Source organism: Microcaecilia unicolor, chromosome 9, assembly GCF_901765095.1.
Source record: "Microcaecilia unicolor chromosome 9, aMicUni1.1, whole genome shotgun sequence".
NCBI lineage: Eukaryota > Metazoa > Chordata > Amphibia > Gymnophiona > Siphonopidae > Microcaecilia > Microcaecilia unicolor.
The window spans coordinates 9,053,458-9,065,119 of record NC_044039.1 but is presented as its reverse complement, the minus strand read 5'-3'; the positions used below and the strand labels follow the sequence as shown (position 1 = coordinate 9,065,119).

The window sequence follows — 11,662 nt, the reverse complement described above, 5'->3', positions numbered from 1 at the left end:
TACACGCTGAGTAAAGAAAAACTTTCTCCGATTTGTTTTAAATCTACCATACTCTAGCTTCATCTTGTGTCTCCTGGTTTTGTTGTTGTTGTTTGAAAGTGTAAACAAACGCTTCACATCTGTCCGCTCTACTCCGCTCATTATCTTGTAGACTTCTATCATATCACCCCTCAGCCGCCTTTTCTCCAAGCTGAAGAGCCCTAACCGTCTTAGCCTTTCCTCATAGGGAAGTCGTTCCATTCCCTTTATCATTTTTGTCGCCCTTCTCTGCACCTTTTCTAATTCCTTTATATCTTTTTTTGAGATGCGGCGACCAGAATTGGACACAATACTCAAGGTGCGGTCGCATCATGGAGCGATACAACGGCATTGCAAAATTTCACTTCTCCCCGTCTCCTGTCCCCTGCACTCCATTTGGCAGAGAGAAACAGCAAACAACTCGTATCTGCAGCTGCTACTTGCACCTCTGCCAGCTTTCTCCTCCACTCAGAGCAGTTTGGAATCTCATACCCCTGCAAGCAAAGAGGAGATGCTGGACAAGTGGAGGGAGGGTAGAGTTGGAGCCATCCCTGGGGCAAGGGAGAAGGATCCCAGGGGGGGGGCGGGGGGACAGGACCTTGAACCTCCGGGGAGGGTACATACATGACTGAAGGTTCGCCTCGACCCTACTTTCAACATTATTATATATTTTTCCTCTTTTACATTGTAATACCTAGATGATTAGAAAATCATTTTGAACTATTTATTTTTCTGAAATTTGGCCTACAAACCCAATTTCGTTGCTTAATTTTGCATTGTACTAGCTAATTAACCATCATTACCTTCTGAAGCTTGGAGGGCTGGGGCATGGGTTTGCATATTGAGCCCTCTTAATGGAAACCAGTGTTCTACTGTCCCTGCACTGGATTACATTACAAGTGCCACTGCTACCCTTGGGGGGGGGGGGGGGGGCTGTGGATGATGGAGCATGCACTAATAATGAGCAAAGTTCTGGACTCTACCCATGGAGGGATGAGCTGAGACCACTTTAGCACCCCCAATCCTGTTGCAAAGTGGGCTCCGATGGATTCACTATACAAATAAATGCCCCTAGGAGATGGCAGCTGCCGGCCGCCCTTCGATCTGAGCGGCGACCGGTCCTCCGGTGCAACAGGAGACAGCGGCGGCCGCATCAGCAGCAGCGTGCGGGCACGGGAGAGGCAGCGGACAGGTGCACGTCCGATCGAGCACGAGCGCGCCCCCCACCCCCCTCCTCCTCCTGCTCGAGCCGCAGCGTTCCAGACAAGGTTTGAGAGGTGGGCGCGTGCGCGGGGCCAAGGGAGGCGAGCGGCGGCGGCGGCGCACTCCAGTTCCAGTTCTGCGGGCGCTAATCGTGCCAGGGCGCGGGCTCTGGGCATCATGGACCCCCGCTGCGCTCCCTGCCTGCCGGCGCTCTGCCTCCTCCTTGTCCTTCTTCTGCAGCTCCGGGCGGCAGGTAAGGCGCTGGGCGAGGGCCTGGGCTCGGTGGCGTTTGCAGAAAGCCGAGGGAGGGGACGGGGGGGGGGGGGGGTCCCTCTCCTGCTGCCCCCGGTTGCGCTTCGTGCAAGTAAATCTCTCCCGCAGCAGGAGGCGGGGTGCGTGTGAGCGGCCCAACGGGGTGAGGAAGGTCCTTCTGGCTTTCAGCACCACGGACAGCTCCAGCGCTGATCAGCCTGGGAGCCAACAAGCACAGCCTGCCGGTGTATATTGACAGCACCGTCTCTAGACACTGCTCTTGAGAGCTACCGAGATATCCTTTTCTTTCTTGTGATCATTTGTAAAGAATATCTTTTGTGAACTTTGCAAATCTCCTTGTGAGCATTTGTGTATTTGCTGTTTATTTGGGGAGAACTCTTGTGAGCCTTGACGCTTCAGTTTCTTCTCCCTCTTTCCAAAGAGCTGTACATTTTCCATTATTTATGTCTCAGTTTGCCCATTAAAGTGACCATGCTTTGTAAAGGTTATTTGTTCAGCTGGCCAGATTTATTTATTTATTTGTTGTATTTGTACCCCCACATTTCCCCACCTCTTTGCAGGCTCAATGTGGGCTTAGCCACCTCCGGCGATGGAACAAATACAGAGTGATGTTGTTACAGAACAGAGAATCAAGAGAAAAAGAGTGATATATTGTTCATTGCAGGTTATGGTTTCGTTGTGTTGCTGAGTTCAGTTACTTAAGTTGGATCAGTAGTGTATGCCTTTTCGAACAGATCGGTCTTTATGATTCATATGCTAGGTCAGCCCAGGGGGAAAAAAAATGAAAACTTTCTTAGATTATTGTTTAAATTTTAATATTGTATTAGACTGTAGTTTTTAATTTGCATTGTTGGAAGGTTTGTTTCCATTCTCTTGTCTCTGTAAACCGCAGTGGACTTCTTATGAGGAATTTCGTGGTATACAAATATTGAATGTTATATTCTGTTCTGTCCAGAACTGGGGAAATTATGCTCAAGACCCAGCCCTCTCCCCAACTACTATCCTTCAGAGGTGGAAAGGCTTTCCAGCTTCAGCTATCAGGTCCAGAAATCACTGAGTTTCTGTGCAAGTGGCAGAGGTCCTACATCCTTTTGGAACCTGCTTTTGCCATGATTGTCTTCCATATCTGTCTTCTAGCAGTACTACTACTACTACTTAACATTTCTAGAGCGCTACTAGGGTTACGCAGCGCTGTACAATTTAACAAAGAGAGACAGTCCCTGCTCAAAGAGCTTACAATCTAATAGACAAGTGAACGGTCAGTCCGATAGGGGCAGTCAAATTGGGGCAGTCTGGATTCACCGAACGGTAAGGGTTAGGTGCCGAACGCAGCATTGAAGAGGTGGGCTTTAAGCAAAGACTTGAAGACGGGCAGGGAGGGGGTTTGGCGTAAGGGTTCAGGAAGGTTGTTCCAAGCATAGGGTGAGGCAGTAGAAAATCAACTAATTCTGGTTGTTACTTCTACTTCTGGGCAAGGTTAACTGTGAGGCAGACTAAAGGACAGAGAGGGGGTTGTCGGCAAACAGCACTTGCATTCAAGTTAAAACAATAGATCCCGGCAGCCATTAGCATTTCCATTCACCTGGGTAAATGCTTTCTGAAATTGCCCTGTTTTATAAAGGCTGCGTCCCCCTAATTCTATATATGGCACTCAAAATTGCACATGCAAATTTGGGCATGTGACCAATTTGCTTTACCAAATGAGCCAATTAGCACTAATAATTGTTCACTGATAAACGATTTACATTAATTTAAATTTGCCTGCACATCTTTAGGTGCTAGAATCCACTCGTAAAGAGGCTGCAGCCATGGGAGGGGTTGATCAGAAGCATTCCTGGAATTTGCGTGCAGTGTTACAGAATAAAGGAGATTTGTGTGCAATTTAGGTACGAGAATTTACACCAGGTTTCAGTTGGTGTATACCCTCACACCCAAAATAGGGTGCAAATCCTGGTGCCAAGTGCTATTCTGTAAATGGCGCCCAACGCTGAGTGCCATTTATAGAAGAGTACTTAGCACTCATGTTTATTTAATGTATTTAATGTATTTATTTATTTATTAACTGACATAGTTTCAATGTATCTTACAAATAAGATGAAGTGGTTACATTTGAAGACTGATCTGTGTTAGTGGCCAGAAAGAAGGCGTTTAGGAGTAAAAGGAGTAAAGAATGTAGGAGTACATATTAGTAGCAATAGTCGAACTGACAAGTATTTATCTAATTGATGTTTCTAGTTTGTTGTCCCTCTGTTTCTTCATAGAAAAACTTCTTGAAGAAGAATGTTTTAAGCTGTTTTTGTTTAAGGATTTCGGTAGTGCATTCCAATTTTTAGTGCATAGGTACGTGAAACTCAATGAGTAAACTGACATGTATCACAGTCCCTTACTGTTGGGGAAGTGGAGTGTGAGACAGTTTCTCGATTCTGTGCTTATGTTGCTTATTGGTAGGGTTATTGGGTCTGCCATGTAGCTTGGGACTAGACCAAATATGATTTTGTATGCTAGTGTGCATAGTTTGAAGGCTATTCTTGCCTTGACGGGGAGCCAGTGTAGGGCCTTATTGGTGTGGCTCTGTCAAAGCATGATTTTCCATGAATCAACCTTGCTGTGGTGTTTTGTGTCATTTGTAATTGTTTTAGGACTTTACCTTTGCACCATGTATATATCCCATTACAGTAGTCTATGAGGCTTATTTTCAAAGCACTTAGCCTTCCAAAGTTCCATAGAAACCTATGAAACTTTGGAAGGCTAAGTGCTTTGAAAATATGCCTATATGTGTGCTAAGGTTAGTGTTTGCACTAGTATGCGGAAGACTTTTCTTGGAAAGTATCCTCTTATTCACCTTAGTTTCCACATTGTTTGGAACATTTTTGTTGCAACTTTTGTTGCTCAAGTGACAGGTTTCTGTCTAATGTAATCCCCAGAACATTTAGGTATAACTTGTCTGGAATGTTTTTACGTTTGGGGAGCGTGCCAGGTGCCCTTGACCTGGATTGGCCACTGTCGGTGACAGGATGCTGGGCTAGATGGACCTTTGGTCTTTCCCAGTATGGCACTACTTATGTACTTATGTACTGTCTGTTGTTGGGTAGGTGTGTCTAATTAGAGTGATGCTGGGGAATGTGTTTTTGCAGTAGGTGGCTGTGAGTATTAAGAAGTGTGTTTTCTCTTGGTTGAGCTTTAATTTGAATGCATTTGCCCAAGATTCTAGGATATTTATTCCTTGGGTTATCTTAGTTGCAATTTCTGTCATGTCTTTGTTGAATGGTATGTAAATTGATACATCATCCGCGTAGATGAATGGGTTGAATCCATATTTTGCTAGTAAGTTGGCCAGTGGGACCATAATTATGTTGAAAAGTATTGGTAATCCTTGTGGGACTCCACATTTTGCCGTCCACTTGGGTGATAGTATGTTACCCATCTTCACTTGGTAGGATCTGGATGTTTGAAATCCCTTGAATTAATCTCGTACTTGTCCACCGATGTCGATTTTGTCCATTATTCTTATCAGGATCTGGTGATTAACCATGTCAAAAGTGCTTGATGTCAAAGTGTAAGAGTAGAATTTTCTTGCCTTTGCTGATTTCCCTTTTGAAGTTGGCCAATAGTGTTACTTGTACTGTTTCTATGCTGTATTGTGGCCTGAATCCCGATTGTGAGTCATGTAGTATGGAGAAGTTGTTAAGGTATTCCATGAGCTGTGGCTACCAGGTCTTCCATGACCTTGGTCATGAGAGGTGTGGCGGCCACTGGTTTGTAGTTGGAGATTTTGCTTATGCTCTTTTGTATGTTCTTTGGGATAATTGTTAGGACTATTCTGCCCCAGTGCCATATACAGAATTTAGTCCCATATATACCTCTGCATCTTTATAAAATAGTTCACCAGGAGCATCCTGCACCGAGTTATAGCTGTGCTGTGATAGGTGTAATTTTGTGCATGTATGTGAGTTTTAGATTTATTACTCACCTTTTATAAATCCAAGCTCAAGGTGGATAGAAAACAGAGGGTAAGGTTAAATGGAAAATTCTCTCAGTGGAGGAGAATGAATAGTGGAGTGCCCTAGGGATGTGTACAGGGACCAGTGCTATTTAACATTTTATTAATGATCTGGAAATGGTAATGACGAGTGAGGTGATTAAACTTGCAGATGACACAAAGTTATTCAAAGTTGTAAAGACGCATGTGAATTGTGGAAAAAATCCAGCAAGACCCTAGGAAGTTGGAAGATTGGGCATCCAAATGGCAGATGAGATTAATGTGGACAAGTGCAAGTGATGCACATTGGAAAGAATAATCCAAATCATAGTTATTTGATGCTAGGTTCCATCCTTGGAGTCAGCACCCAAGGCAAATATCTAGGTGTCATCATGGACAATATGCTGAAATCTTCTGCCCAGTATGTGGTGGCAGCCAAAAAAGCAAACAGAATGCTAGGAATTATTAGGAAAGGGATAGAAAATAAGACAAAGAACATTATAATGCCTGATTATAATGTGCCTAATTCATAATTCACGCACATTCTTGAACCTCCATTACCCCAACTGCAAAGGACTCAAATATAAATCAATATAGGCATCCAGCTTCCCCTACATCTGCACGCAACTATGGAATGCATTACCAAGTACCATAAAAGCAACACACGATTTGGCAGCCTTCTGGAAACTATTAAACCTGTTCAAAGAGACTTATCATTCGGACCCGTCTTAAATGAACTGTTATCACAACTTTACCAGAACAAGTCAACATTGTACTTTTTTTATTTGTTTACTTTAATCTCATTGACATTATTGAATGTTATACATTATCCTTGTTCTCAAATACCTAAAATGAATTGTATATCTATTCATATCTAATTTCTGCTATATTTTCTGTACCTTAAATGCAATATTACTCTGTATTTCTCATTCCGATAATGGCGATCGCCATTGTGGCATAATGTAAGCCACATTGAGCCTGCAAAGAGGTGGGAAAATGTGGGATACAAATAAATAAATAATTATAGTACCTAATTATGCTACTATTCTAGAAAGGAAAGTAGGCTCCTATTCTCTTTTACAGAATAGGCTCCGAATAGGCAATAACCCTTTATGGAATTGCCCTCTATCTGAATAGTGCTGGGGTAGTCTGTAAGAATTTTCAGCTGCACAGTCTGTATAATGTCACTGAAAATAGATAGATAGGGGGGTTTATACATTTATGGGGGAATTCTCTAATATAGATACTAAGACTTGCATATATGTTACACATGTAAATATTTAGAATGTTAGCATATTAATGTGTAGATGCCAACATGCTGCCTAAGCACTATTCTGCAAACACCCACCTAACATACATAGTGCATGTTTGCCTGGGGGATGTACACAGGGGTGGGACCCATACTTACGTACATAACTTATAGAATACTGTAAGTCATGCATGCATCTACAGCATTTAGGAGCTAATGTAGACCATTTAAGTGCGCTCACCTAAATGTTAGGCCATTAATACTTGGTGAGTCTAGTATTCTGTAAAGGAAAGCAGGTGTCTACATTATTTTATAAAATAGGCTTCTATGAGGTGCCCAGTTATAGTACTGCCCTGTAGTTGCCACTGCAAGACATATAGACCCTTCTGGATATCTGGCCTTTGATGTTCAGTTCTCTGTTTTTTAGGAATTTTCCAAGAAAGTTAGTGTTATAATGATTGAGGGGCCCTTTTACTAAGCTGCATAAGCCCGACATGCGTGCCTGGTTTTTTTTTTCAGATGCGCATATCGGACACACGTCAGTTGCCTTGTGAGTCTTTACCGCTAGGTCATTGGCTGGCGGTAAGGTCTCAGACCCAAAATGGACACGTGGCAATTTTCATTTTGCCGCATGTCCATTTTCGGCAAACATAAAAAAGGCATTTTTTTTTACAGGCGTGCTGAAAAACGGATTGGCGCACGCCCGAAACCCACGCCTACACTACCGCAAGCAATTTGTCAGCACACCTTTGTAAAAGGACCCCTGAACTCGTTAAGTTTACTGCTGCTGCTGCTACTAACTACAGTTATAAACCGTCTAGAACAGGGATAGACAACCTGTGTCCCACCATTGAATTTTATGTGACCCTCCCCTCCCCCCCCCACCAGGGGAAGTATACACAGAAAACAATATTAACGAGAGCTCTGGCAATTTTAAATACTGTATTTCACAAATATTTTTAGAATACCCACTCTAGCAGTTTGTAGCCATCACTTTTAGATCATTTTTTAGCTCATGCCTAAAGTCAGGTGCAAAACTGTGGACTTACGCTAATATTTCTATAATGGGAATTGTGCCATTATAGAATTCTCACTTCCTGCACATCATCCTGGTACCTAAATTTAGACAGCCTGTAGAGGACCACCCCTCTGTGACATGCCATTCCCTGTTGTGCTGGTTGGATAGCCCATTCATCTCTAGGTCACTGGTAAGCCTCAACCCCTTGAAAGCTTCAGGATCCTTCAGGCTGTGTGACCACTTCCTTCTTTAATTATGTGTTAATAGATTTAACACAATTATTTAATTATGTTAATAGAGGTATCATCTACACAGCTAATGTGTTGTTTTGATCTAATTTATGGCAAGTAACTGCTTTTGGGTTTCTGGGGATCAAAAGTGTTATGCTGCCTTGAGATCTAATTGTGTCGTAACCATCATCTGCCTGGGTCTGCTGAGCTATTTCTTGAACCTCTAACCTACAGCACAATACTATTTTTTACAGCAATTCAAATCATAAATCACATTATATATAGATATTCATTTCATTGATTTACAGTTTGAGGAAGGGAATATAGATTTGCATCATTAATCAGTGACTACAATGAAGACTCTTCTGTGTCTTTCAATAGAACTTTACATGTTCTGGAGATAGTTACATTGTTCCCTCTAAGCTGAGCGGGACTCCTCCAACTGCATTCCTGCCAGTGGGTGGCGGTGCTTCAATAGTGTGTTTTCAGTTGCTAGGGACAGGCAGGTTCCCTGGAGTTCTGCAGAGCTTGTCTGTCCTTCACTATAGAAACGGTGATAGTGAAACAGCACACCCCTACTGGCAGGACTGTAGGTGGAGGACTCCCACTCAGCTTAGAGGGAACAGTGATGATAGATGGTTAACCTTCTGCAAAGTTAGGAAAGTATAAGTAAATAGTATTATTTAGGGAGTTTGGATTTTAGCTTCTGCCTTCTTCTGTAGTAGCTCAAGGTGAGTTGCTTTCATATAGAGTAGATATCTCTGTCATAGAATAGTAATGTAAATCCACTTTGGTGCACTGAAACTTAGGCATAACAGCTTACGGAAGGTCAACGGCAGGCATATGCTGGCACGCTTAAGTTTGCCTTGCAATGCATACATCTGACACTATTTTGTAAGGTGTACATGTTGCTAGGCAGAACGCCTATGACACATCCATGCTCTGCTCACTGGTACAGCCCATTTGTTGTTATGTGCCATGCAACGAGCTTGGCAATTGTGTAGAATAGCACCTCACAAAACAAAAGAGGGCAAACCAACCTTACATAAACAAGGGATGGATGAATAGTCTTCCAGTAAAATTCAGAGGACACACTTGAAAGTAGATGAAATAATATCTTTATTGGTGGTATTAGCTCATCTACTTTCAAGTGTGTCCTTTCGATTTTACTGGAAGATCTTTTGTCCATCCTTACTTTTTGGATAGAATAACACCGAGCACATACATTTGTAATTTCTACTACTACTAGTAATCATTTATATAGTGTTACTAGATGTATGCAGCACTGTATGTATTATATGCAGGTACTTTTTCTGTCCCTAGAGGTGAGCCCTCTAGGGACAGAGAAAGTACCTGGGGCAATGGAGGGCTAAGTGACTTGCCCAGGGTCACAAGGAGCTGCAGTGGGAATTGAGCCCAGGTTGCCAGGATCAAAGCCCGCTGCACTAACCATTAGGTTACTCCTCCACTCCAGTTAAGGGCACCAATGCCATGCATATCTGCTTGTATTTCTATAGACATTAGCAAGTAATTAGTACCTACCTAACTGTAGGTGCTAAGTCTAGAATTGCCTTTTAAATTAGTATCTGAGGCAATAGAGGGTTAAGGGCCCCTTTTACTAAGCCTCGTGAGCATCTACGCGTGTCCAATGCACGCCAAAATGGACTTCCTGCCCGACTACCATGTGGCTCTTGCGGTAATTTAATTTTTGTGCGTGTCCGATACGCTCATTTGAAAAATATTATTTTAACTTTTAGACGCGCGTAACGGACGCACGCCAAGTGGCATTTGATGCATGTAGGTCATTACCGCCCGGATTCTTTACCGCTAGGTCAATTGGTGGCAGTAAGGTCTCAGACCCAAAATGGACACGCGGCAATTTTGATTTTGCCGCACGTCCATTTTTGGCAAAGAAAAAAAAAAGAGGCCCTTTTTACAGGCACGCTGAAAAATAGATTGGTGCGTGCCCAAACCCCGCGCCTACACTACTGCAAACCATTTTTCAGCTCACCTTAGTAAAAGGACCACCTAGTGATTTGCCCAAGATCACAAGGGTTATCTGTGGGATTTGACCCTGGGTTCCCTGGCTCTCAGCCCGCTGCTTTAAACATTAGGTTACTCCTATTTTGTTTGCATTTTACTGTTATTTATGTGAAGGGGTTTGGGGGAGAGAGCATATAAATCTAATTGTTTATTCATGTATGTGTATTTATGATACCGCATTAGTTTATCATTGGGGTTGTAGTCGGTCTTCAGTGTGCATAAGAGGTGGGTCATCCTGTATTTGGACTTGTTTTAAAATTATGCTGTAATTTTAATAAATGTTGCAAAGCATCTAGAGTCTCATTATGATAAAAAGACAGTATAGAATTTGGAAATGTAATTACTTATGAGTCTACATGTACAATAACATTTATTCATTATCCCTAACAGGATGCTTTTCGGGAGAAAATGACCAAAATTCGGCAATTCATCAGGAAAAAAGCGGGAATCCTTTTTTTATCTATCGTCATGTGCAGAGTATTGAAAAAAGCTTGGATACAGGGGGTCAACAGAAACATGAACATTCCCCCCATCACCTAAGAAGGAACAAATTCCACCCCGCCATTATCCTCAAATCAACGTTTCCAAGACCTGCATATGACCCCTCTGCAAATCTGATGGCTGTGAGCAACCAGGATTTAGAAATAGAAAATCTTCCCATTTCCGGAGCTAATACAATTGCTGTGGTAAGTCCCTTCTGTATTTTCCTGGTGCAGTATTCCAACGACTCCGTGTGCTGCACTACAGTGTTCCTAGTCTTCCGAAAGGATAATAATAATACCGCTTTCAGGGTATTAGTATGTGACTCTGGGCAAGTCACTTAACCCTCCTTTGCCCACCGCATAGAGCCTGCCATGAGTGGGAAAGTGCGGGGTACAAATGTAACAAAAAATAAAAATAATACCCTGAAAGCGGATGAGCTTACGTGGCTGGAAAAGCTGATTGATCTTTATTGATTTCTTTTTTCCCTTCCTCCTCTGCTGTGTTACTTCAGGCATTCCAGCTGCATTGTAATTCCTTATTCTTTTCATGACATTTTTCTCTATCCTATTCGTTTATTGGAATTCCTTTCTCACTATTTTGATCTTCTGTTTTGTTTGCAAACCGCTTTGATGCGCATGCTAATTGCGGTATATCTAAGGATAATAAACCAAAAGCATATTGTACAGCGGCGTTGCCCAGTTCCATCACATGCTCTCAAGAAATGTGGGGTCTTTTGCCAAAATTTTAATAAAAAAAAGCGCTCCATTAGACTGCCAGCAGAAAAACTACTTAATGAAAAAAAAAAAATGACGTCTTAAAACATTTATCAGCTTAATGAAAAGATTTTTGGCCCAAGGATTTGTTGGCTTTCTTTTAAGCACAGAACTGCTATTTCTAGCTGTTTCAAACTCGCTGTGTACTGAATTATCAGATGTAATTACTATGATTTAAAGCTTGACTCTTGATTAGTTGGCTGTTATGTCTTGTCCGTTTTCAATCACACTATACGTGATAATTAACGTGCCAATTTTTCCATTTTATGCTCTTGGCATCGGCTTATTATTTAGACAAAGCCTTTTTTGTCACATCAACGCGTTGCTGTTCTTATATACTAGCACTTGCCAACACTATGGGACCCTTGTACTAAGCCGCGTAAGCGTTTATGC

At 42.4% G+C, this 11,662-nt stretch overlaps 1 protein-coding gene across 1 annotated transcript in view; it reads left to right on the top strand.

The window, feature by feature from the left end:
* The first annotated feature begins 1,360 nt into the window (after window positions 1-1,360).
* PTPRR (protein tyrosine phosphatase receptor type R) overlaps window positions 1,361-11,662 on the top strand; it is a 129,755-nt gene continuing 119,453 nt past the window's right edge. Inside the window, exons 1-2 of the mRNA XM_030214430.1 lie at window positions 1,361-1,474; window positions 10,404-10,699. Coding sequence (XP_030070290.1) covers window positions 1,399-1,474; window positions 10,404-10,699 — 372 coding nt within the window. The 5' untranslated portion in view covers window positions 1,361-1,398. The remainder of the gene's footprint in view (window positions 1,475-10,403; window positions 10,700-11,662) is intronic.